The 27,409-nt window shown below is 46.7% G+C and overlaps 1 protein-coding gene across 1 annotated transcript; it reads left to right on the forward strand.

Moving 5' to 3' along the window:
* Window positions 1–999: 999 nt before the first annotated feature.
* On the forward strand, window positions 1,000–27,291 carry LOC111143820 (ER degradation enhancing alpha-mannosidase like protein 1). Its single transcript, XM_022497738.1, has 12 exons — window positions 1,000–1,586; window positions 7,729–7,801; window positions 10,700–10,803; window positions 12,090–12,261; window positions 13,252–13,435; window positions 15,274–15,448; window positions 17,103–17,223; window positions 17,686–17,856; window positions 19,679–19,752; window positions 20,602–20,698; window positions 22,749–22,952; window positions 25,700–27,291. The coding sequence occupies exons 1-12, from the start codon at window positions 1,051–1,053 to the stop codon at window positions 25,787–25,789; spliced, it is 2,001 nt and encodes a 666-aa protein (XP_022353446.1). The 5' UTR covers window positions 1,000–1,050; the 3' UTR covers window positions 25,790–27,291.
* The last annotated feature ends 118 nt before the right edge of the window (window positions 27,292–27,409 follow it).

The raw sequence follows: 27,409 nt of genomic DNA on the forward strand, positions 1-27,409 counted from the left end.
TTAGGTCGCTACTGTGGTGCACAGGAGAGACGTGGGAGAAACAGAGGTGGGAGGGGACTTGGTTAAATGGATTTGGCAAAAATAAGTCGGTGGTAGCGGCGGCCATGACTCTTCCCCTTTTTTCTAAAGCTCCTATTTCCGAGACAAAGGCAATATAGCCTAATTTAGCATTTCCTGAAATTGCCAGATGCTAAGAATTGTCCAAGAGCACTTGGTATACAGACATTTCCAGGACCCTCCACTGGTATTTGCTAGGTCTACTACAAGATCTGGGAATACGTGTTTTACAATCACAGTGAGCGGTTCTTACAAATTAGGGTGTTCTGATAAAAAAGAGTAGAATTCAGGATACCTTTTTGTGCGGTCCGGGGCTACCACGTAGTATCCCACCCCCCACCGTAAACGACGGTCCTGTTAAAAACCCTGCCCTTGCAATGCAAAAGTAGCTTCTTTTACGAGGAAATGCCCCCTTCCCTCCTTTTCCTTACGTCTTTTAACTGGCACCATCCCTAACCTAGAGCTGGAGTGGCTTTCTCCGGTCCCGGCTACCCGAAGACGGCTGGTTGGGGGCCACGTCTCCGTTCGGCGTCCCTGTGGTGCTCCCGTGCCGCGTTCCCATTGGCTGGAAGTTTCCTCGCCAGTAGCCCGAGCGGCCCTTACTCGCCACGCCAGCCCATCTGGACTCCATCCGCCCAGGGGGCGGGGCGAGATGATGGGGCGGGGCCCCGAGGGCGGGGCGGGGGATGGGGCGGGGCCTCGCGGCGCTGCGGAAGTCCGGGCGGCCTATGGCGCGGGAGGGGGTCCCCGGCCGCGCCCCCACGAGGTTGGGCCGGGCCGGGGCCAATCCCGGGCTACTGGGCGGGCGAACGCGGGGCCTGGCCGGGCGGCCAGAGGGACTGGGGGTGGGGGACAATGGGCTGGTTCCTGGTGCGTCACGGGGGAGTTCCTTAAAGGGGAAGTGAGCGGGGCTACTGGGCGGGTGCGGGGTGCGGTGGTCCGCGGGGGAGGTCCCCCGCGCTTTAAAATAATGCCCGCGGCGCCCGCGCGACCATGCAATGGCGAGCGCTCGTCCTGGGGCTGGTGCTCCTCCGGCTTGGCCTCCATGGAGTGCTGTGGCTCGTCTTCGGGCTGGGGCCCAGCATGGGTTTCTACCAGCGTTTTCCGCTCAGCTTCGGCTTCCAGCGCCTGAGGGCCCCCGACGGCCCCGAGTCGCTTGCCTTGGGGCCCGCCGGCCGACCCGGGCCGCCCGGGGGGCCGTCGGGGCCGTCGTGGCTGCAGCCGCCCGTCCCTGGGGCGGCGGCGGCGGCGGCGGCGGCGGCGGGACGGCGGCGGGCTCCGCGGCGGCCGGAGCCGGGAGTGTGCGGGCCGGCCCACTGGGGCTACGTGCTGGGCGGCCGGGGCCGCGGCCGGGACGAGTACGAGAAGCGCTACAGCGGCGCCTTCCCGCCGCAGCTGCGCGCCCAGATGCGCGACCTGGCGCGGGGCATGTTCGTCTTCGGCTACGACAACTACATGGCGCACGCCTTTCCCCAGGACGAGCTCAACCCCATCCACTGCCGCGGCCGAGGGCCTGACCGCGGGGACCCGTGAGTAGTAGGCGCTGGCCCGACCCCCGGGCCGCGCGCCCCACGCGCTTCCTTCGGTCCTCCGGGTCAGGGTGCAGCCTTCTGACCTCCGGGTCCCCCAAGGGATGCCAAGGCATTTGGGGGCCTGGAGCCACACCTTCCCGCTCAGTGCTTTGGCCCTGACACTCCCCCTGGGGGGTCCCCCTGGGCTTGGGCGGGGGTTGTGGATGGGCCGGTGGCTGTCCTCTTTCTTGATTCTCTCGGGATTTCTGAGTTACAGGACAGCTGTCCAACGCAGTCTCTTTTACAGATGGGGAAACTGAGGCTCAGAGACCGGAAGGGACGGTAGCAGTACCAGGGGTTAGCTTCGGAGGCTTTAGATTCTCATCTTCAACAACCCCTTCTTCAGATGAACATGTATATAATCAAAACGAAATCCCTTGTAAACGCAGCTTTCAAAACAAGCCTTCCATCTCCCTTCCACCCATCCCCATATAAAAATTCAGGAGTTGGTTCCAGGAAAGGACTTCTCCAAAGCCAGCCAGTGATCGGGAGGCAGAGCAGGGTTACAATCTTTGTCCTTCATTTACAGGGGCTGCTACTTAGGCTAAGGGAATTTACAGGAAAGGGGGGCGGGGGGGGGTGGAGATTGAGAGACAGAGGCTATCTAGCTCAGATTTGGGGTCTTGATACTCAGGGTTTGATTCTTTGGCCACTGCATTGCTTGTCACCTTTATCTGTTCCATAAATTCCTCCACTCTGGTGGTTGGACTGTCCAGTAAGGTCAGCCAGTCCTCCCCTCCCACCAGCCTTTGGAGGTTAAGCTTCCAGGGTCACCCCTGTTGACCTCAGAGTCCAAGAGGACAGCATACCCAGCTGAGGACCTTCCAGCTGGAGGGAATGGGTGTGCTTTGCCATGGATCCTGTTAGACCAGATAGGTGACTACCTTCCTCTGGGTGGTGGGAGTGGAGGAGCTGGGCTGCGCATTGCCTTGATCCCACGTTCTGTGGGTGCCTTTGGACTTTTAGGGGGATGTATCTTCCTTCACCTGGTAAAAGGAAGAGTCCAGTCCTTAAATTCTGAAAAGGAAGCCCATATACTAAAGGGGCTTGAAGAATTTTAAAAAATGGTTTGGTTATCTACAGAGTCATATCTCAGATGACAATTTGAGGAGCATCAGTTTTAGTGAAGCGAGGGGCACAGTCCAAGCTATTTCAAAGGACTGGGCCTTTTAAAGATTGTAGGAAACTGATGAGTTACTTTTTTTGTGTTACCTTATCGGGCTTTATGCATATAAACACTTTCTCAGTTTTGTTTTTTTGAGAAAAATTTTTATTAATTTTTGATAAAAATTACTGGAGCCTTTCCAGATATTAGGAAATTAATGAGTTAATTGTTAGTCCTTAAATGTACCAGACTTTATACCTATGTATTTTCTTTGGATCTCATTTTTGTTGTTTGTTGTTGGAGGAAAAAAAAAAAAAGATTAAAATTTGAAAAAATAAAAAAGCCTAAAACCCCGTCAGACAGTTATTTTTAATTTATTTTTCCTGCCAGCTCCCACCCATATGCCTACACATATTTTACATAGTTGAAACCAAGTGTGTGTACATATTTTGGATCTTACTTGTATTTTCCCCCTAATGCTCATGGTATTACAAGGCGGGAGAGGATACTTTGAGTAAGTGCCCTTATTCTCTCTCACAGACTTCTTCAGATTTCCTTTTATGGTGTGGACCTAAGGAAAACAGTTTAATGAGGACTTGTGATAACGCTTTCAGTTGGGAATATCATGGTCAGGAGAGTGAGTTGATGACATTTTGATGCTTTTCTTAATGAACCGTAGAAACCCTTTGGAGAGTTGGAGCCCCTCTCCAGCAAGGTGACGTGGCAGTTGATTAACTTGCTGGTCCCTGTGGTAGTTCCGGGTGGCATAGGCTTTTGTTTCAGGATGAAGTGTGCTGAGGAGTGTCTTGGTTTGATTGTACAATGGCAGTGCAGGTAAACTAAGGTCAGCTTGCTTTGAGACAGCTGAATGGTTGTTGGAAAGATGGGAGTTTGAGCTACTGAGGGGTGGCATTTGGGAGGGGTTGTGCCCAGAGGTTAATAAACCTTTCAGTTGGTAAACCTTTGATGTCTTTGAGGAGGTGAAAGAACTCTGGAGTTATGGTGACCCTGAGTTGACCCTCACACTGGCTGCTTCCAAAAGAGTGGAAAGGTTAATTTTTTTACTCTTCTTTCTTTAGCTTAACTTTTTTCAGACCAGTATTTTCAAGGAAAAGTTTAGAACCAGAGCTTTGTCATTCTGGCTCTGAGACAATAGGATACGTTTACATCCCCAAGATAGATCACTTACAGTAAAAACTTCTCAGATTTTATTTTATTTATTTTTTAAATTTTTTGGGGGGGGTAAAGATTTTATTTACTTAAGGGAGAGCAAGAGTGAGAGTGAGAGAGCACAGAAGGAGAAGGAGCTGAGCAGGGTGCCTGACGTGGGTTCCATCTCATGACCCCGAGATCATGACCTGAGCTGAAGGCAGACGCTTAACCGACTGAGCCACCCAAGTGCCCCCAGATTTTTCAGATTTAAAAAAAATCAAATGTATTCTAATGATAGTTCTCAAGTTTATTCTAATGATATATTTAAAATACAGAGTGACATAACCATTAGAATATTATGTAGGAAGTACAGAAACAAACCATGGGGGTTCTACCTGTGTCTCTTTTCTTTTTAGTCACATGTGCTTGAGGCTTGTCTTGCCTGTCTTCTTTGACTGTAGTGTGAGGAGTTACCGTGAAGTTACCGTGAAGTAAATGAAACCTGAACACTTTAAAATAGCAAATCTTTTGGCCCAGTTATAGATTACTTTGCAAAGTCAGTTACTCTCATATCCCCAATTTGGGTTGGAGGGTCCAAGTTTCTTCAAATAAATTTGGATATTCTATTTTTTGTAATCTTGTGAATGCTAACAGTAGTTCAGGCCTTGGGCACGTGATCCTTCTTTGCTTCCTCCCCAGCCATATTGCTGTTCAAGTAAAAAAGCAAATCTGTGCACAGCCCCAACTGATATTGGCCCCCAAACTGACCCATTCCTGGGCACCCCTAGCATAAGATGGCTTCCTGTGCATTCTTCCTTCTTTATAAACTCCTGTCCTACTTCAGAGTCAGACCTAAGTCGTTTTCTGTGATGCCATTGAACTTTTGAAGACTATTTTTCTCGCTTTACACTTGGTTCTCCTTTCAGTTCCTTTCTTTGGTTCTTTGGGCTGCTGTTCCACATTTCAACATCACTTGAGAACTGAGTGCTGTTGTATATTCACCTTCCTTTCCCTTTGTCGTGTCTCCCCAGATTATCAATCCCTCGACACAGAGACCGTTTCTTTTATTATCTCTGTGCCTACCCAGCACTAGGTAGATTTCTGAACAGCTGGTACAGGTTAAGTATATGTGGGAGACTGTTTTTTTTTTTAACCATATGTTTGATTTTCTTAGTTACATAAGAAAAAATTGCCCGTCAAAGGTTGTAGTTTCTTCCACCTCTGTTTTGGAGTGATACGAACCTTACAAATGCACACTGGGGTGAATGTCATGAACAGTCACACATGGTAAAATTAAGTGGAGAGTTTAATTCTGGGTCATCGTAGTTCCGCCAGCTGGTGATGTGAAAGATGTGTACTTGTGGGCATATCCTTATACTGAAAGATTGAGTTCTTGGCTTGAGGCACTTAGCAGGTAAGTCAGGCTAGCCATGGATCAGGAGTATCTCCAGAGAACAAGGCCACAGTCGTACACCCGCATTGTGGGCTGGCATAAATGGAATCACAGTAAAATGGTGCTGTTAGGCCAAGAGGGTTTTATGGAATCTGCATTTCCCTTCACACCCTCTTTTTTTTCTTCTTTCTATTTTGGTACATTTTGAAAGACTGTATAGCAATTACTTGGTAGAAAATAATTAAAAGTGCTTTAATGCGCACCTTAGATTTTTCAGGGGATTTGTCTTGAGTGGAGAGAAGGCCCCACCCACTTATTCCAAATTTTTTTTTTTTTTTTTTTTTTAACCGTAGCATTGCATGTAACTGTTCATTGTGAGTGACTGCTTGGACACTGTATCAAGAGGTATTGTAAAATTGGGTCCTTTTTAGTTATAGCCTGCAGGAAAAGTACTATACATCATGTGAAGGAGTACAGCGATCAAAAGTCATACTACCTTCCATGGGCCTGTGCAGATGGAGAGGGTGACCTTGGCCCAGACGAGGTTACAGCTCAGGAGAGGGCAGTTGGGGTATTTTACACATCGTCCAGCTTGGATGCTAAGTGGCAAGATAGCCATTTTCTAATGAGGTGGGTCGTGGGAACCACTCATTGTTTCTGAGCCACAGAGCAAAGCAGTTAAATATATAAACCCAACAGAATATTCTAGAGTTGGCAGAATCGAGCAGGAGGAGCTCCCTGTCTACTCTGACCTTCTCCAACTTTCGGCATTTCCTGTATCCTTTCTGGCTGGCACTGCCCTTGAAGTGCTTATTTTAACCCCCAGCTCTCCTCTTTAGGGGACCTTTTGCAATTATATAACTCCATTTAGGAAGAATCTACACATAGAAGAAGCCGGTGCAGTTTTCAGCCGTGCAGTGTGTTGGCCTGATGGCTTGTGAGGGGCGAGATAATCCTGGTTCCCAGATAGCCCCCTCTCTATAGCTTGTTTCAAACAATGTATCTACCTTAGCTCTGAGTTCTTTGTCCTAGATTCAGTGGGGTACCATAGCACACAACAAAGCAACAGGAAGGCTCCTGTACGAACAGCTGTGACATGTGGCCGTCGGTTCACCGGGCCCAGGCACATGGGAGGGTGCACTTTCAGAGAGCAGAGCAGGCCATCCAGAACAGAGGGAGGGAGACCAGGCCCCATTCGAGTGACTCAAGGACTAGCTACCGTGGTCTGGGACTGTGCTGGGAGGTGCCATAATTTCAGCGAATCTGCTGTTGAAGATAGAGCTAGGGCTTTTCACTTTGGTCTTCAATAAAAGTAAACAGGTGTCCTATTTCTTTCCTTACTTACATCTTTTCAGGCTTTTGCCATTTCCTTCCTGGTCTTGTGGGAATGAGACAGTGGAATAACTGAAGTCCCGGGGATTTGTCAAGCTGCATGATGTCTCTATCCCCACCCTTCCCCGACCTATTTCTCATCCTCGTCATTGTTTTTTAGCATTATGAGGAGTTGTCTGAGTGACTGGGGAGCTTTACCCTCACTGTAGGCCTGAAGTTGGAGGCTTAAGATTGCTTCAGAAAGGGGAATCGGTGTGGACTGTGGGGGCAGGAGGTATGGGCAGAAATGTGCGTGTAGCTCCAGTGCAGAGAAGTCCTGTCTTGGCTCAGCTCCTCAGAGTTGGTAGAGGTGATGGGGATTCTTGGATTGAGATGTGAATGAGAAAATGAGATCAAGAGGTTATTATACTCCCCCAGCCAAAGCACAGGGGAGTGGTAATCAGGCCATCATGGAAGGTATTTGGTTCTTTTTGTGTGGAACCTGCTGGAGGAGCTGGTTTCTGTATTAAAGTGTCGGGGTGGGGGCGTGCATCTGGGTGGCTCAGTCGGTTAAGTGTCTGCCTTTGGCTCTGGTCATGATCTCAGGGTCCTGAGATCGAGTACTGCTTAGTGGAGAGCCTGCTTCTCCCTCTCACCCTACCCCCTGCTCGTGCACGCTCTCTCAAACAAATAAATAAGTAAAATCTTAAAAAATAAAATAAAAGGTCGTGGGCAGGTCACATGACAGGGTTTTTCTTTTTTCATTCCTAATAAGTTTGAAATAAGATCTCTTTGAAACTGGCCAGGGAGGTGACTTGTGGTGATAAAACGGTATGTCAGGGAGGGCACATGACTCTGGTTCACCATCTCCTGACTTCCTGTTGCATGTTCTTCCCACAATAGCATCATCAGTGTGTCTCTGTTGTTGTGTGACTTGAGTCTGTTTGCAGACGCTCTAGAAATGGTCACTTAGGAGATAGTGATAGTGGCAGATAGGACCACTGCCATACTCACCCACATATAATTGTCCCCGAATCAATAAGAGTCCAACAGTTTTAGTTTCTGATGGGTGTTTAATTTTATTGTCCCTTTTCTCATTTGAAATAAAGCACCTTTCTTTAATTGTATTTCTTTTTCAGTTCAAATCTGAACATCAATGATGTCCTGGGGAATTACTCATTGACTCTTGTGGATGCACTGGATACACTTGCAGTAAGTCTTTAGCCTTATTTTTTTTTCTCACTAATTAAGATATTTTGGAGTTGATTATCTCTAGTTCCCACCAGGGATGGGAATTCCAAGAAACCTGGTACTCAAAATGTATTCATAACTTTGATAGCCATTGTTTATTTTAATGACCTTAATGGTGAGGGCGAGAAAGGCATTCAAGGTCAAAGGAGTGGAGATGTGATTCCCCTAAAAAAAGTGGAGAAGAAAGTATGATTTTTGGGGGGAGCCTATGTTTCTCCCAGTTTCCCACTAATTTATTCCATAAAGGAATCAGTAGAGCATTCCATTCAAGTTGACAGCTACTGTAGTTAAGATCTGAGAAGTAAAAGACAAGCTCCATGTCAGTGGGTCCTTGGAATAGCATCTGACTAGTGCTCCCCAAGAGTGTGTCCGAGCCCTGGTCCCGGCCCCCACGCAGGGCCTTCTCTAGAAACACTCCTTTCTGCATGCCGCTCTGTGTTTTGTCCACACTGCCAATTCGGGTGCTGCCTTTCCCCCCAGCGACCTGTGGTTTCCCTTGTGAAGGCTGGGGAGCTGGAGACCTCAGGACAGCCATGAAGGACCGAGTGTGGCATGGTACTTACCATCACACTGTGCGTGCCCTGTGCACCATCTGCCCCTTGCACTGTGCTTCCAAGGGACTGTATTTCAGCATAGCCTGTTAAATCCTCCTTCGTGAGGGTGACCGCACAACCTCTTTGCTCCGCTTCATTGTCCAGCACGCCTTTACCATGAGAGAATTCTTCCCGTAGTTGAGCCCGAATCCTGTATTTAATAACGTACCCTTGTCTGTTTTAACTTCCCCGAGAAAAGCTTAGAGCTGTCAGGGTTGCAGGCAGGTAGTGCTAGCTAAGTCAGTTTTAGAGCTGCCCTGGAGTTTGCTGGCGGAAGACTCACGAGGCCTTGGAAGGAGCTTGAGCGACCGATCTCCCTATGCGCTCTTGGCCCAGGTCTGCGGGGCCTCTGGGCTTTCATTTGGCCAGCCTGTGGTTGCACAGCGTTTTAGTGGCCCAGTTGCTCTTTCTGTAGTTCTTGCTGCCCCACTTCAGTCATTTGTCATCGGCGATCACAATGTGCCCAGGCAAGTCTGCTCAGCCTAATTAGAGTTAACTTGTTGAAGATCCCAGAGGCTGACTCAGCCTTATATGTGTTACTTAAACAGTCTTCTGGAACTCATATACATTATGAAGGAGCACCTCTCATCCGTGACCTCTGTTTCTGGCCCTCATTGTGTCTTTTTATCTCTCCGCCATGCTCATTAAGTACAGAGACCTCATCTCTATTATTCCCTGCACTCTCCACCTAATGGTGTCTGATGTATAGTAGGAGTGCAAATATGTGTTCAGAAAATGAATTTCTACAAATTCAACACTTCCCAACAACATTTCCAAGGGTATAGCCCCTAAAAGAAGAATTCTATTCCCAAACAAACCTTGAGAAGTTCTGTATGCCTCTCCCATTATTGGAGAGCTACAATGTACACCAGCATTTTAAAGGCTCTGAGAAGTCCTGCAATAAAGAAACCGATTTAACTCTTTTGTTCAGTCCATGTTTTCTTAAGCCTGAGCAAATGATTTCACAACCTGCTTGCTCTGTCTGTAGCTGTGTGACTATAGTGGGAAATTAGAATATGTAATTGAAAATTGCTGGCTTCCTTGACCATCCTCCACTTGATCTGAGATCATATCAGCCTCTGCAGCTGCTAACAGATATTGTTGCTGGTGAGCATCTGTAAGGAAACAAAGCCATTTTTTGTGGTTTTCATTGTAGAATATCCGGTCTTCAGTGTGCTAGCACTTCAGGCTTATTTTTCAGGTGTTACCTCAGTTGAGGTTTTCTTGTTCTCTTGCTAACATTTTAAACAGGCTCTAACAGATGTGCTATGGAAACATTCAGAAGATAGCAGTCCCCTGACCATTGGCGGCAACGTGTAGCACTATTACATAATCTTTTAAAAAGAAAGAAGTAAAGGCCAGGAAAGAAACGTCTGTAGTTGCTCTGCATGTTTATGGCAAAATAACAATGAAGAGAGGGATGAAATTATGGGCCAGACCAAGAAATACCAAGAAATAAGGCACACTTGAAAGAAATAGTGTCTGCTTGAAATTATTTGCTTTTCCTTTGTGTGTATCATTATGATGTCCTTAAAGTCCCCGGATCGTCCTAAATTTTTGAACAGAATGAAAGCATTCTGGTTCAGTTAATCTGTAAAATTTTGTTCCCAATTTGCACTTCATATTGGAGAGAGTGGCTTAGTATGAGATCATATTTATGTACCCAAAATAGGAATCATAATTTTAGATCAGTCTTTAAAAAGGACATGGAGCTGATTATTTGTATGTTTTATTTGTTTTGAATGCCACTGGTTTTATGCTGCGCTTCAAGAGATAATGCTACTGTTTCTCAAAGTGTTTAGACATCTGGATAACCAGCAACAAGTGGTTTTCCAGATGTTTTGGTCTCCTGGGAGCCAAGCACCCAAGCTGTCGATTTATTTGAGGAGCATAGGGGAAGTTATATTTTTGTTTCTTCGGTTTTTGGATTTATTTTTACTCTTTTCAAGAGATTTAGGAACTCCAGTGCCTTGCATCCTAAATCAGATCAGACTGAAGTTTGAGGGAGAGTCTAGTGGGAAGGTGAGGGATACTAATGATTCATGAGGAATATTTCACAGTTTGACTATTTGGAGATAGGAGTCTTGAGTTGCAGGAAATGGGCTTGCCATCTGTCCTGGAATATATTCTAAGAGATAACTGTGCTTTTCTAACTTTTGTGTTTCTGCTCCTCCCAAGGGTGGCAAAACCGTGTACAGACATTTAGATAGTGGTCCCTCTGTGTCATTTCAAGCTGTTGTAATGGTTTGTGTTCCTCTTTTTGAAGATAATGGGAAATTCATCTGAGTTCCAGAAAGCAGTCAAGTTAGTGATCGACACAGTTTCATTTGACAAAGATTCCACCGTCCAAGTCTTTGAGGCCACAATCAGGTAAAATAGTACATGAAATGGATTGAAGGCTTCTTTTGTGTGTGAGCAGCAAAATTCCTGTGAGGTTTTCCCAGCTGTGAGAGCCAGGTAGAGAGTCCATGGGGGACCTTATGGGTGCTGTGTCCATTTTTCCTCTCCCTTTTGGGCTTTATTAACAGTGGAACAATGGACATTTCAAAGTAATCACATTGGGGGCTGAAAAAAAAGACTCAAGTGTTAATGAGGTGGGAGACGGGTGTCCTTTTAAGGCAGATTTTCACTGTCACTTGGTGTCGGGTCTCATTTCCTTCCTGTGTCCTAGGAAAACCCCTACACATTTCTGAAGGAAATGAGAGTTTCCCATCTTACCTACCACCCACAGAAGACCACTGCTTATCATTCGGGTGTATTTCCCCCTCGTGTGCCACTCTCTCTTCTCTCCACCCCCGCCTCCCCCCAACCGCCCGCCGTCTTCTCTGTCCACCGCCCCTCTCCCCACCATTCCCCACTGAGGTATTGGGCATGTGTTCCATACTCAGTTTTGTATCTTGCCTTTCTGGGTTGATATATTGTTGATATATTAAAATTTACTATTTAGACTTTTTGAAAATTGTGTTATTACATACCATTCCAGATGTATCATTTATTTGAAATTAAAGTTATGAAAACATTTGTACTGACAAACATCACAGTCAGCTTGCGATCATTGGAGTGGTGCATGATTCCTGGCTCTGTAGGGACATGGCTCTAGAGCTGGTGACCTTCTGCCTCGGAGCGGGTCTTTCCCTCCTCCTCGCTTTCTCCTTTTCCACACCTTGCCTCCTCACCAGAGTGGAGAATTTCTCAGCTGTTTGGCAACCTGAACTAGGGAAGCTACTTAGTATTTGTTGTCTTTCCCTTTCCCGTTTCCGATATGGTGAAGTGTTTTCCCCGTGTGAGAGAAACCGAGAGTCATTTATTAATACTGAAAGGTAATGCTTATTCTGAGAATGGTTAGTACCCTCCCGTCCGATGAGATGATTGAGACTACTGGTCATTGGTTATTACTTTAAGTGAGATTATTCTTGGTGGCCTCAGGTGAAGGGTCCCTCCCCCCCCACCCGCTTCAGTAATGTGGTTACTCAAGAATTGGTTATTTATCAGGGCTGGAAGGAACTTCAAGAAGCCATTGAGTTTAGTCTGTCTGATTCCAGGCAGCTGTGAGTTCAAGGGATTTGAGGCCGCTGCTTGCAGTGTGAACTGGATTGTATGCGTTGATAGGCAGCGTGATTGTATTGTTTTTGTGTTCTTGTCATCCTGTCTTTTAGGGTCCTAGGAAGCCTCCTTTCTGCCCACAGAATAATAACTGACTCCAAGCAGCCCTTTGGTGACATGACAATTAAGGATTATGATAACGAATTACTGCACATGGCCCATGACCTGGCTGTGCGCCTCCTGCCGGCCTTTGAGAACACCAAGACAGGGATCCCCTATCCTCGGGTAGGTAGACTAGTTGGACATCTCAGCATCTTCCTGAATTAAAATTCTTTTTTGATTAAGTTATTTGGGGGGAGGGGGGAGTGATGTGAAAGAGGAAAGCTGTGTCCTTGAGAGTGTCCCTAAATGTGATGTGTATGTTTTTTTAATTCATTCAACATTTACCAAGCACCTACTGAGTGCCAAGCATAAGGCTGACATACCTGATTCTTCCCTTTAAGGAACTTATGTTCCTGTGCTCAGTATTCTGAAGTTCTTCTGCATGTGCCATTTATATCCTCTGCTACCAAATAGGATGGGGAATTTGTCTTATTTCTGACTCGAGTACCTTCCCCCAGAGACCCTCATATGTGTACTGTCGGATCCTGGCGAATGTTCCTGGGTGTGCTTCACATGGATCTTTCAAATAAAAGCCTGCCCAGCCCAACCAGTGAGCTGCTGATTTAAATGCAAGATTTGGAATGCAATTATATCTTTGTGGCTTCAGATTTGCTGAGCTCAGAACTCCCTTGGGAATTGAGTCAGCCTTTTAGGTAACCAGCAGAGAGTTGCCAGCCCACAGAGCCTCAGTGATGAAACCGGCTGTCACCTTCTTCCTGTCTCCCTTGTCTGCCAGTCTGTGATTTGTTTATGTTCACTGAGCAGAGTTGAGTTCCTAGTAGCTCACTTAAAATTGATAGGGGAATTCCACAGCTGGCCTTTGTTTCTGATGCCAGAGCCTGGTGCTGGAACGAAGTGGGTTAGTGCATGGTATTGTAACCATTCCCCTAAGACTTGCTCTTATTAAAAGAAGGCTGTGGTGTTCTAATTGTCTTGTGTCTTTGAAGCTTAACTCCCATGTCTATCTCAGGTGTGACATGGAAGGCGGTGAGCTGAGTCACTCTGCAGTAAGTTTGGTTTAGTAGTTGAGGCTAGTGGCTGTGACTTGGCCTTCTAGCCCTGAGGGTTCCTCACAAGTCTTGCCCCAAATCCTTTGTCTCTTCCTGTCCCCAGGTGAATCTAAAGACAGGTGTTCCTCCTGACAGCAATAATGAAACGTGTACAGCGGGCGCCGGTTCCCTTCTGGTGGAATTTGGGATTCTGAGCCGACTCCTGGGGGATTCTACATTTGAGTGGGTGGCCAGACGTGCTGTGAAAGCCCTTTGGAACCTGCGGAGCAATGATACAGGATTATTAGGTGTGGTGGCACCTTCTCAGGCCATTGGGACTGGGTACATCTGGCCCCCTTTCCTTTCCTCTTCTCTGGGGCTCTCCCCACTCTCCACTCCTTCTGTCTGTGCCTCTGAACCTGACAGTGGACACCTCAGAGAGAATGGCCCCTCATGTCTGCCATGTCCAATTTCTCTGTAGGACTTTCTCCTTAGAGTGAGGCTGTAATGTTTGATGGGAAAGAATAATGTTTTTGCTGTTTGAGGGTTCCCTTCTGATTTGAATCCCTGGGCATGTTCCACTTGAAAATAATTGTTAATGGAAATGCTATAAAAAGAATTGCCTCTGAAGCAGATTATATTGTTTCAATATAAGGCTCTAAATATAGGCATTTGGAGTTACTGGTAGAGTGGCTTTTTCCTTTAAAAAAGTCTAGGCATGTGGTGGTAGGTTGAAAGGCCGGATTAACCCTATATCAGGTGGGATTTTTTTTTTCCTCTTGAGAATGTTTGGTCAGGATGTTATTAAAAATTATTATGCAACATTTCAAATCTGCAGAAGTAGGGAGAAAGTATAATGAATAATGATTCCCTGTGTACTCATCATCCATCTTTAATAAGTACTAGGTTTTTGCTCACTTAAGATACTATTTTAAATTGTCTTACACTGAGAAAAATTAAAAAAAAATTTTTTTTAAATTTATTCAGTTGAGAGAGAGCAAGAACATGAGCAAGGGGGAGGGGCAGAGGGAGAGGGAGAAGCAGACTCCCTGTTGAGAAGGGAGCCCGATGTGGGGCTCCATCCCAGGACCCCAGGATCATGACCTGAACCAAAGGCAGATGCTTAACCAACTGAGCCACCCAGGTGCTCCTAGAAAACTTTTTGTTGTTGTTGAAAAGTACCTTGATTAGTTGTCCTAGAGTATCATTGCTTTTTAAAAGTAATTTTTTTTTTTTTTTTTTAAGTAAACTCTGTGCCCAGCCTGTGGCTTGAACCTGAGCTCAAGAGTCGCACACTCTACTGACCGAGCCAGTCAGGCGTCAATAATGTGATTTTTGGTTATTCGTTAAGTTATTAAATGTATGTACATATTTGTTGTGTTTAGCAGCAATGGTAAAAATAAACAAGTTGCTCAAATTGCCACTCCACCACCAAATGGTTTGCCAGTATCACCATAAATTATTACCTTTTAAATTTCCCATTGGCCCTTTCGGTCTGCATGTGCAATGTTTATATACTTTCAACTTATAAATAAGCATTTTTATTCTGCCTTACATTAGGCAGTTCAGGTTTTTCAAGTTGTTACCTTGTTTTCATAGCTACCATCTTTAAAATCTACATAGAGTCCATTAATTAACTCTTCTAGCGTTGGATACTTGGATTATTTCTCTCTCCCTCCCCTATTTTACAGATAATATAAATCATATAGTTCATAATTCTTGATGAATGACACAATACTTTTTCTTAAAAAACACTTTTTTCATTAAGGATAAGTTGCCAGGAATGGCATTACAAAGTCAAAGGTTTGAACACTCCTTTGGCATTTGAAATGCACTGTTAATCTGGAAAGGCAAAATGACAAATTTACTTTTCTCTTGCCTCAAGTGTTTTCCCCAGTTTTGTTCCCAGTGTTTAAACACCGTGTATTGAGAAAGATTTCCTGGCTGTCTGCCGCTGATGGGACTGATAATAATGTGAGGGCCAGACGTTCATTCCTTCTTTTCTGCCAAGGCCCAGACGTTCATTCTTTCTTTTCTGCCAAGGCCCAGGGTGCGGGTTGAGCGGTGGGGCCAGACTTGAGGGCACCCTGGAGGAGGAGCTGTCCCCAGACACCTGGGGCCCCACGGGCTTTGTTTGTTTTTGCAGGCAATGTGGTGAACATTCAGACGGGCCGCTGGGTTGGAAAGCAGAGCGGCTTGGGCGCTGGCCTGGACTCCTTCTATGAATACCTCTTGAAATCTTACATTCTCTTTGGAGAAAAGGAAGACCTCGAGATGTTTAATGCTGCGTACAGGAGTATTCAGAACTACTTAAGAAGAGGGTGTGTCTCCTCTCTTGCCCCGTAAAACAAGTAGGGTGTGTTCTCAGCCTGAATCCACAGCGTCTTGTGGTGTCTGCACTCATCTTCCCACTTCCTAGTTCTAGGGCAGATACTTGGGGGTGAAGAGCTGTATTAGCCTTCTACTGCAGCATAGCAAATTACCCCAGCACTTAATGGCTTAAGACAACAAACAGTATCTCCCATAGTTTCTGAAGGTCAGGAAGCCAGGAGCCGCTGAGTGAACCTAGGGTCTCACAAGGGTGTCACCAGGCTATTGGCAGGGTCTACAGCCGTGTCAAGGCTTGGTTGGGGCCAGAGGACCCACTTCTTGGCTCACTCCTGTGGTGGTCGGCAGGCTTCAGTTGCTTGCCATGTGGCCATCTTTGTAGGCAAGTCATGGTAGCTGGCTTCCCCCAGAGTGACTGATACAAGAGGGATAGAAAGAGAGGCCAAAAGGGTGCTTTCATGACTGAAGTGTGGATTGACAAACCAACACTTCTGCCCAGGTCTGCAGGTCCCACACACGGGCTGTGGTACAGTGTGGGAGTGGGCTGTACGTGTCACGCCCTCTGTGACTGCCCAGAGTCCAGGATCTCTGGCGGCCATGGGGGAGACTGGCTGCCATGAGGAGTGACATGTGCCTGTGTTCCACTGTGGCTTTAATGGCAGATAGAGCTGTAATACAGGACCATTACTGAGATTATTTTGGTTCTTTTACTTGCCAAAGAATTGTTTGGATTGGTCTTTATACCTAATGAGAGAAAGGACAATTACCACATCTCCCCCCCACCCCCATTGTTTAAAAGAGCATAATTTGCTACTACCCAGTTGTACAATCAGGAGGGCAGGAGAGAAGTGCCATTGAAAGCTACAGTGGCTTCTAACCCTGATGTCCCCTCATTTCCTTAGGTCTTTCTTTGTATGCTTTTGTATATTAAATATCTAATGTAGGTGGTAGCTACCGAGTTTCTGCTTGTTGGGATTTTCTTAGACCCATTTCTAGGTTAGCTGTTGTAGTAGGAACCCCTTTTGTGAGTGCTGTGTTTCAGTAAGAGGCCGTTTGGCCGGAGTTCAGTCATTTTTGCTTTTTATTTATTTATTTATTTTTAAGATTTATTTATTTATTTGACAGAGAGAGAGAGCTCAAGCATGGGAAGTGGCAGAGTGAGAGGGAGAAGCTGAGCAAGGAGCCCAGTGTGGGGCTGGATCCCAGGACCCCGGGATCATGACCCGAGCCAAAGGCAGACCCTTAACTGACTGAGCCATCCAGGCACCCCCATTTTTGCTTTTTAAAGTTCCAACCTATAATCCCCAAGCTTCTTGATGGATTCCTTCAGGCCCCTGGTGTAGAACCTTATTAGAGAAGAGACTCCTTTTTTTTTTTTTTTAAATGTAGAAGTAACAAGGATTTTCCACTCAGGTCAAATCCAGCAAAGACTCTGCTAGATACCCATATTCTCTTTTACCTTATGCTAGAGTCTGGTGTCCACAGGTAGAGGCAGTTTTTCTTCAAAGGTTGAAAAGAATGAGTCAGGAGAAAATGTTCATGTTGATGCCACTGAGGTTAAAGCAGCAGGGGCTGCGGGAGGAGTAGGGCTGGAGGGCTGTCAGTGAGCTTCCTCCTCACCTCTGCCTGCTCTGCTTGGCCCGTTAGCCGGGAAGCCTGTAACGAAGGAGAAGGAGACCCGCCGCTGTATGTGAATGTGAACATGTTCAGCGGGCAGCTGATGAACACTTGGATCGACTCTCTGCAGGCCTTCTTCCCCGGACTGCAGGTACTCAGCACCCGTGTTTGCTGGGAGAACGCGGTCATTGCCAAGGGTTTCTGTGGTTATGTTCTGTTATGATACCAGAGCGTTCCCTGGCTTGTCCGGATTTGGGAGGGTAGCCACGCAGTATGTCTTGATTATTCTCTTTGTGAGATGAGTCCTCCCGATCTTGAACAGAGCCAGACTAAATAAGTGCAAAACCGAGGCTGAAAGTAACCGTACGTGATTTTTGGATCATCTGTCTCTTATTGTTTATTCTTTGCTCCCAAGTACAGTTAACGTCTTGTCCTATGCAGTTTGCACAGGTTTGGCATGGATGGTCTGTTAGGGAGGGCATCCTTTTTTCTGGGTTGCTACTTTTGGGTTGGTTTTGTCTCCAGCCAGGTCGGATAAGAACTGGGGGACAGAGGGAGAGCCCAGGGCCTTTGTGTCACGTGTTGCCACTTGAGAAAAGCGTCTTCTCCTTAGGTTCTGATAGGAGATGTGGAAGATGCCATCTGCCTCCATGCCTTTTACTATGCCATCTGGAAACGCTACGGGGCCCTCCCTGAGAGGTACAACTGGCAGCTCCAGGCCCCCGACGTGCTCTTCTACCCGCTGAGACCCGAGTTAGTGGAGTCCACGTATCTTCTCTACCAGGTACTGGATTCTGTGTTTAAATGCCAGCAGGACCTGTAGCGGTTGGTGTTTAGCGGACACTGGCCGATGGGTATAGAACTGGGCGGTTTCCTAGTGACTCCAATACGGGGGCTGCCTAACCGTAGGCTGGTTGGTACTGAGTGTGATTCCTGGGTCCACAGGACAGAGAAGTGTCTGCGGTCACACACGGAGTTGTTGAACCTTACGTTCTGCAAAGCCCATTCTGCCTGGACCATAGGCCTTTCTCTCACACCCTTAAACATGAAAGAAGACTTAGTACTCCATGTTTTCTAGATTTATTTGGCTAAAGAACTTTTTTTTGAGATATGGCTCTCTCCTCATGCCCTGTGGAACCCTGATCTGTGTAATCATTATTCAGACCAAAGGAATTCCTTTTCTGGGTAAAGGAAATCATCTGGGATTCATCTGAATATCTGTTTTTGTTTAACGCCTTAAAAAAATGTATAGTGTTAATTTTTGCATGGAATATAATGCCAGAGGGATTGCCGCTCTAGCTGTAAAGCCTCCCCCGCCGTCGAAGGTAGATATTTGTGCCTCTGGGTGTGCCATCCATTCACACAGAGAGCCTGCGCCCGTTCACAGATACAGCAGCTTTGTGCAAAGCTGGCCTTCAGTGCACCTCGGTAGACCTGAGACAGACCTGAAGGGGGCCGGCCCGCACAAGAAGATGCTCATTGTTAGGCGTCCTCATAGTAGGCTTAGTATTGTGGTTTTGATTTAGTAAAGAAAAAATTGACAGTGAATCATGCCATTTGCTTCTAGATGAAAAAGGGAGAAATCCCACGAAATGGGTCCTAGGCCTCACGTGTAAAGAGAGACCTCCTGAATTTGAGATAACCTCTCGGAAGAGGGCACGGATAGCCTCCGACTTTGCTTCTTTGAGCTGGGTGGATAGCCCGGCTCTGTGCTCCGGGGACGCCATGGCTGGTGCTGCCTGAGCCCTCCTCTTAAGCTTAAGTCTGTTGCCTTTGCGTTTGTACCTTTTCATTTCTGTCACTTCTTCTTTCTATTTTCAGCTTCTTCCTCCCACTGACTATTTTCGTAGAAGTGGGAGAACCCTTGGGCTTCCCATCTCCGCCTTCGGATGCCACGCCCTGTGCTCTCTGCCCACACAGCCCGCTAGCCTCAGACGCAGGAGCTGGCATTTGCTGCTGCAGGCGGGCACTAGGTGGGAATTCAGGATGACCCCCAGCTTTTAAACTGTTGGTGGGGTACCGGTCTCGTCTTCTCAGAGAATTGGTGTCCTAGTGAAACCATGCAAGAGCATGTGACAGCTGAGTAAGCAACCCTAAGGACTGAGTTCGTAGGGCAGTTGGAGAGCAAAGTGTGGGGGCCTCCTGTTTGAAAATCTTCCTGTTCCTCTTCGCTTTTCCTCAAAAGGCTGTAAGTGGAATGGGGGCCAAGTCCTGCATCCTTGGGTCTGCATCTTGAGTTTATAGAGAGTTCTGAGGCAAGAGAGAAACGAGATTTGTTCTCACATGTGGTACCATCAGTGAGGCCTTATTTCATTTTGGATCATGGCGGGGATCAAGAGAGCCAGAGCACAATGTTGTTCTACCCCGGAGGGGATTGTCTCAGCCCTGGGCATGGTTAAACAGGTGGTACAGGTACTTTGACAGGAACCGACAGAACACCATTGTTCTTTACCATTTGTGACCCTTCAAGGTAACGTGAGCTGGGCGTTGTGCCTGCCTTTGGCCAGTGACTCACCTCCTTGAGAGAGTCCTGCAGTCACCGTGATGTTTGTTGATGGCATGTTTTCCAGGCACTGCTGGATCACATTCTCTCATGTTCTCTCTAGGCAACCAAGAATCCCTTCTACCTCCATGTAGGAATGGATATTCTGCAGAGTCTGGAAAAGTACACAAAAGTCAAGTTAGTTTTCTAAGTTCCTTCCTTTTTCTGTTGGCCACTTTTGATTTATTTTCAGTTGTTCCGGGGAAGTACTCTATTTTGCACTTTAATTTATAGAACAGATCATTAATGTTAATTCTGTAGGGAAATTGCTTACTTTTTGTGTAGCAGGACTGGTCCGTTACAGTGGGAATTGCCTTTTTTTTCACCTTTTTTTTCTCTAAGGTTCCAGCAGACTGTGTATGTCCTTTTTAAGTAACTTATTCTTCCTAGTTGTACAAATAATACATGTACTAGAAAGTTTAGGGAGTACAGAAGAAGTATGGAGGTAGAGTATTATCATTGTAATCTCCATGTGTAGAGAGCCACAATCAGTAGTCAACATTTAAGTTTATATACTTATGATCATTTTCATATATTTTTATATATAATATGTGTTTATACATATGTATTTCAATTTTGTGACTTTTTTTCGCCTAGCAGTATATCTTTTTTTCTTACAAAATAGTATTTTAGGCTAGCCAATGTTAAGTCAATTCTACAGATATTAGGACAGAAAATTTCAATTAGTTCTGAATTTGTTGCCAATCATTTTCTTGGTGTCATGTTAAGTACTTGGCAAATATCCTCCACCAGTGCCCCCTTCTTTCCCGTATAATTAACCTGTTGATGTAGCAGCAAACCACTTTTTCATAAATTTGCCAGTAGTCTAGGCTGAAAAAGGATAGCTCTTAAAACTAACCTAATTTGTTTTTCATATAGCATTTGATAATTTGGTGATTATTCTATTAATAGACTATTTCCACTTCTTAAATTAGTAAGCAGATAGGAAGGAGCAGAGACAGGAATAACTGGAAACTTGTTTTATAGGTGTGGTTATGCAACGTTGCATCACGTCATAGACAAATCCAAAGAGGACCGGATGGAGAGCTTCTTTCTCAGTGAGACGTGTAAATACTTGTATCTGGTATGTGTGTTCGAAGGTTAACCCAAGAAACGTTTATTAGTGCTCGGAGCATGCATTCATTTGGTCTTCCACATAGTATGTATTCACCAGGCACGGCTCTGTGCTGGACATGTGCTGGCCCAGGGACACAGTACTCTCAAAACAAGAGCGCAGTGCTCTCGTCTGCGGTGGTTTCTAACATTGTTGGGAGGCATTGACAAGTAAACAAAGGAACTTCGGATTACAACTGGTATGAAGCCCTGGTCACGGTTCCTAGAGGAGCCGCGCACATGAGTTGTGGTGGTCGGGGAAGGAGTCTCTGAGAAAGAGAGCAGTGTCTTCAACTCCTCCATCTTCTGATGCTTGTGAGTTGGGCTGAGACCCCAGCCCATTGGCTCTCAGGTGTGTGGAGAGAGACAGAGTCATGGGTGCTGGAGGAAACCTTGAAGGGATCATTTGTCAACATTTGTTCTTCCCCTTCTGGGAGCTGCTGTCTACATGGAGATGTCAGGTGACTTGCCTGGATTTTCTGGGTGACTGTAGGGCAGAGCTGAGGCTTCAGTCCTGGTCTTGACTCCTGCAGTGCTCTTTCCACTCCCCTGCTCTGCAGCGTGCACACACGGTCTCTGTGGCTTGTGCACGCAGCTACTCTCCCACCTTCTCTGCGGCTGTACTCGGCATGGCTGTGTACAGCAGGATGCTTCCTCAAGGTGCAGAGGGGCAGGGCTTCCTGCTGGGAAAGCAGTGTGGAGGCTGAGACTCAAAGGGAGTAGAGCAGTAGTGACAGGCTGTTATTGAGGTCCCCAGTTCCCAGGTCCAGGGGCCAGCTGGATCAGAACCACCCTAGGGCCTTTGTTAAAATTACAGCCCTCTTGAAACAGATCTTCAGAAGTGGGCTCAAGAGTGTAATTCTGGCAAGTAAGTGGCTTGTGCTTCTGTCAAGCCAGGGTTTGGAATCACCAGTGTAGAGTGGTGTGACTTTTCACAGGAGACTGCAGGGGAGGCCCTCCCACGGGAAGGTGGCCGGCCTGCCCAGATCCCTGTGGGGGTCTAGGCCTCCGTCTCAGTGCTTTGCTGGTGGGGAGGGCGTGCGGGCCGGTTGCTGCAGGCTGTCAGGGGTCCTGCATGCATCCCGTCAGCAGCCCGCGGCGCCTGCGGTGTTCGCAGGGTGAATTCTAGAGCAAGTGAAGGAGACCTTCTAGGCAGTTCTCGAGGAAAGAACATAGGGTCTGGGGCCAGAAAACGTAGGCCTACCACATTCTTCCCCTGCTGGCTGTGGAAACACAGACAAGGTGTGGCGAGTCTCATTTTTCCTCAATCTGTACGGTACTTCAGGTGACTGAGGTTTCTTCCATCACTGAGATTTCTGTTCTAGATATTAACTCATTTAACATTTACTAGACACCTGCCTTTTCCCCCCACTGACCTGTCCTGTATTCAGTTAGATGTTCTTTCTGGATGCTCTTGCCACATTCCTCCTATTGAAGGAAAGCACTGCCCTCTGTCCTTGGAGCCTGTCCTGTGTCCTGACAGGAATCAGTGGGATGGTGGCACACGTGTCTGCTCTGTGCCAGGCCCTGGGATGTGGAGAAGGATGAAGGATCTGCTTCCTCCCTTCCAGCATTTTCTAGTATGGGGCCTACGTGTGTGAAGTGGGGTGGTTCTAGAACTCTAGTGCCAGAACTCTCGGGAGCACATGGGGGTCATCGAGAGAGCTTTCGTAGACTATGCAAGTTTGGGTCTCAGCCCTGGGATTTCTGAATGTTTAGGTCTGAGCAGGGTGAGATGGGATCGGGGAAACTCAGGCATTTGGATTTAAACAAAACTGGTGATTCTGGTTTGCAGCCAGAGTTGGGAATCACCTTTTCACCCATTTGTCACTCAAAAGCTTGAGGACCTGGCAAATTCTCCTCCCTGAGTAGTCTGGGATACATTTGACCAAGTTTGTTCCAAAATTCCTAGACCTACCAGTTGTATCTTTTTTATTTTCTTTTTTTTTTCCCTTTAATTTTATTTCCTTTTTATTTCCTTTCCTTTTATGTTCTTTTTTTTTTTTTTTTTCCCCTACTAGTTATTTGATGAGGAGAATCCAGTCCACAAGTCTGGAACCAAATACATGTTTACAACTGAGGGACACATTGTATCTGTGGATAAACATCTTCGGGAATCACCCTGGAAGGAATTCTTTTCTGAAGACGGAGAGCAGGACCAAGAAGGGAAGTCTGTGCACAGGCCTAAGTCACCCGAGTTAAAAGTCATCAACTCCAGCTCCAACGTAAGTTGCTTTCTCCGGGGGGTGGGGAGGTTGGCATGTGGAGGAGGAGAAAAATAATGCAGACTTTTCATCCAGAGTCCCTGCTAGAAAATCAGTGGCACACTTAGACTGCATCACTGGAAAAGAGTTTCACAAAAGACCATTGACGTGGGTATCGTCAGGGTGTGGGGACCCACGGGAGCAGCGCCACTGTCCATCCTCACTGCAGCAGTTCGTGGTCACAGGAACATGGGTGGGCAGAGGCATGCAGGAGTGGGGGTTCCTGGCAGAAGCTGGCTCTGAGCTGGCTCCAGTGAGCTTGCAAGAAGGGAGCCAGCAGAGTAAAGACTTAACCATCCTTCTGCCCTCTTCTTTGTGGGAGCTTCCCATTGGTGATGCTTTCCAGAAGTCAGGGGCCACAGAGACCCTTTTGGTATAATCTATTAAATTGACCCCTGGGGCCAGAGAAGGATGGGGGAGGGGAGAGAGTGGATCTGGACGGACAGATGGAAGAGATCCAGCCAAATCACCCACCAGCAGGAGAGGGAGAAAGAGCAGTCATCAGTCATTGAGATTTTTAATGAAATGCTCTTGGAAGTACGGAAGAACTCCGTTTCGTTTAAAGCAGGGTTTCACTGAGCATGTCTCAACCATCCTAATAATCCCTGATAATCTGGGAAAGATTTGGAAACAAGCCCTGGAGTTTCTGGTAGGAGTCCTAGGTAGTTGTATTGATTTGAGTCAGGATGGTTTGGAAGTGAGGATGGGGAAGGAGACCTGTGTCAATTGAAATATCAAACCAGGTTATCCCACATGCATTGGATGGCGCCTCTCTGCTCAGAAAAAGCCTCTGTTGTCAAGATTCCTACCACCTCCTTCCAAACTGCCTTGGTTAGGGGACACCCCTTGGTCCCGGACTGTGCTTCAGTACTTGGCCTTCAGTCCCATTGACGGTCTTTACCATCAAGTCTGCGAACTACGTTGACAGACCAGAGCAGAATCGGTCCCCCAAATCTCCATAAGGCCATGCAGTGTAGACTAGGTGAACACAGCCTAACTGAGAAGGAAAGGGAAGGGAGAGAAGGGGAAAGAAAGAGTAATAACAGTTTTATATAACGCCTTCCATAGCCCAGGCCCCTTTTCCAACCGGTCATAATGCGTCAGTGTCTCACAGAGGCCCCGGGAGGGTAGGTGCCTTTGGTCTCATTTTACATGTGGGGAAAGGGAGGCACAGAGAGCCTCTGGTCATATGTTGGAGCCAGGAGCCGGACTGCAAGGAGACACTCCTCTTAGACCTGATCCTGTGCCTGGCTCTGGCGATGTGGGTCCATCCGAGGGGTCTCATGGGGAGACCGGCTCCTCCCCGGGTGTTCGGCAGTGAGGCGCTGCCTGAAGAGCTGCCTAAGCATGGAGGAGGGCGTAGCTGATCTGCCCTGGAGAGTACCGAGGGCTTCATTGCAGAGGTCACTTTTCAGAAGATCTGTGAGCAATGGGGGGAGCTTCCAGGAAGGGCTGTTCAGGCAGCAGGACCCGACCTCCAAGTGCATGGCTGTGCAACGTTTGGGATGAGCTGAAGGACCTGTTGGACTTGATCTCATGAGGAGGAGGAGCGGGGCCTAGTGAGTTCAGTAGTGGGGCCGAGCAGTGGGAACCTGTGTCTTTGGGGGCAAGCGTGTCATGAGTGTATGTGGAAACTGTTGGCAGATAAACACTTTTGGTTCTCAAACTTGCATCTCCTTTGAGCGGGGGAAAGGGGCTTTTCCTTAAAACAAGAAAGCTCTGTGAAGCATTTAGGTTTTAGCTGTGGATGGGAAGAACTCTAAACTCAGGAAAAACCACAGTGCAGTTGACGCTTGAGCAATGCAGGTCTGATGTGCATGCAGGTGTTTTTTGATAAATACATTGGAGTCCTGTAAATACATTTTCTCTTCCTTATGATTTTCTTAATAACACTATTCTCTCTAACCGACTCTATTGTAAGAATATATTGTCTAATACATGCAGCATACAGAATTCAAGTTAACCGACTGTTGATGTTCTTGGTACGGCTTCCAGTCAGCAGTAGGCCGTCAGTAGTTCTGAGGGACTCACGAGCAGTATGTGGGCTTTCAACTGCACCAAACCCTCCATTGTTCAAAGTCCAGCTATATTTTCATTCTTTTTTTTTTTTTTAAGATTTTTCTTTATTTATTTGAGTGAGAGAGAGAGAGAGAGAGGCACACGTGGGGGAAGGGCAGAGGCAGAGGGAGAAGCAGGCTCCCCGCCGAGCAGGGAGCCCGACGTGGGGCTTGATCCCAGACTCTGGAAATCACTACCTGGGCCGAAGGCAGATGCTTAACCGACTGAGCCACCCAGGTGCCCCAGCCAGCTGTATTTTCAAATAGCTCAGGTGTTTCTGAAATTCTGGGGGGACTAGGATAAGGACCCAAGGGATGAGTTTTTCGTCCTGGTCACTCTCCCCTTGGGTGAATATCTTTTAGCCTCCCTGGGTCTCCGTTTCTTCCCCTGAAGTGAAGGTATTGAATGACGTCTGTGGTCCCCAGCTGGGGGTGGTTTCCTCCTCAAAGAACATTGAGCAATGTGAGGAGGCAATCTTGCTTGTCACGACTGGGGGAGTGGGGGTGAGGGGGCACCTACGGGAGAGGCCAGGGATGCTGCTGAGCCTCCTGCAGTGCCCGGTGGAGAAACCACAGTTTATTCTCTTAGCAAGTAATACTTGGATTTTTAACTCAGAGTACATTTTCCCCCCTGGCTTTTTTTCTTCCTAGTGCAATCGTGTTCCTGACGAGAGGAGATACTCGCTGCCCTTAAAGAGCGTCTACATGCGGCAGATCGACCAGATGGTTGGCTTGATTTGACCCTCCTCTGTGCGGCCTCCGCTGAGACTGGCTGGAGGCAGCTGAGACCGCGTTGTGCAGAGGTCCAGTCTGAAGTGGAGGACGGTGGACGTCGGGCCATCCGTGATGGTGTGGGGATTTCTGTCCAGCTCCTCACGCACGTCTAGCAGAGTCTTGCATACAGTAGTGTTTCTCTTCTATTCAATAAAATGTCCTGTTTTTCTTAATGGTAAAATTTGAAGTAAGAAGGTGCGTAGACGTTGGCCTCCTAGGACATGCTGATTTTATAAGCACAGTGTGGATGGGGCATCTTCAGATGGACTTTCATGGCTTCCCACTTTGGAATCCAACAAGTGTGTTCCAGTCTCCAGCACTTGCTGTGACTGCAGTATTGCTACCTCTCTGTTAGAGGACTGTGAACGAAATTTCCGTGTAAAGGGCCTGAGGTTCATCCCTATTTATTGCATTTTGTTATCTTTCTCTCTTATTAGATGATTGGCTCTCCTTCCACCCATTATTTTGGATCACAGTGGGGGAAATCATACTGTTTTTCATTTGCATCCCACATAATTGTCACAGTATTACAAGTTAATTGCTTATGAATAACTTTTACCTGAATCTCAAAAGGCAGTCTTTTAGGTTGTCACACAGCTAGATCTTTTAGATGGTATATTACATTTAATCTGAACTTACCTGAGGAACTCCCATAGTGCCAGAACCAGGTGCCTTTTAGGGAGAGAAAAATACCTAAGAATGTCTGAGCTTCCATCTTTCTCATACCTACTAACCAAGGATTCTCAATTCTGACCGTGTTTGAGTTAGAATTTTGTTTTGTTTTTGTTTTCTCTGTCCAGTGCCAATTAGCTAAGTCAGGGAGAAAGAAATGATCAGATGACTCTCTGGCATCCCCGAGCTGTTTTTCTGTACTACAGTCTTTAGCTTAGTGCCTTATGGGATTTTGGTTGGGGCTGCTGCTTGTCACAGCTGCGGCTCTGGTTTTAGCAGCCTTGTTTTGTGTTGTCACAGGGTGGGACCACAGTGAAAAAGGGGAAGGGATGAGTATCAGTAAGATTCTGGAAAATTCTTGGTCAGTCCTTGCCTTTCAGCCTGATATTTTAAGCAAACCTACATTAGGAGGAAGTTGCGCCACATTGTCTTCTTTCTTTGTTGTTATTTTCTTAGCCAGAACAGAGCATCTCTGTTTGAACTTAGACTGAATGCTCCTACAGAGCAGAGGTGGACGTGAACCCTTAGCCTGGCTTCCATAGAACGTCTGAGGTTGAAATGAATCCTGGTACAAAGGGTAGAAGTCTTTTAAGAACCTCCGATCTCACCTGTCGTTACTTGCACAGCCTTACCGTGCTTACCTGTCTCTCCTTGCACACTTCAAATGATTTCCTCTTCATCTTCTTAAAACCAGAAATGTGGTCTGAGCCATTGTATACCAATCAAAGGGAGAAGTTTTATTCCTTCTTGAAAATTTCAGTGTTACTGTGTTTTTTTTTTTCTTTCTTTTTTTTAAATAGATACAGAATTCAGTTCTTGGAGAGTTTTGAAAAAGGGATTTTCACCTCTGTCTTTTTAAATATTTACTATGCAAATTGTTATAAACAAAGTCATATGCTCTGTTTTACCTTTTCT

Source organism: Enhydra lutris, unplaced genomic scaffold (assembly GCF_002288905.1).
Source record: "Enhydra lutris kenyoni isolate GAN:26980312 unplaced genomic scaffold, ASM228890v2 scaffoldscaffold10, whole genome shotgun sequence".
In the NCBI taxonomy this organism is placed as follows: Eukaryota; Metazoa; Chordata; class Mammalia; order Carnivora; family Mustelidae; genus Enhydra; species Enhydra lutris.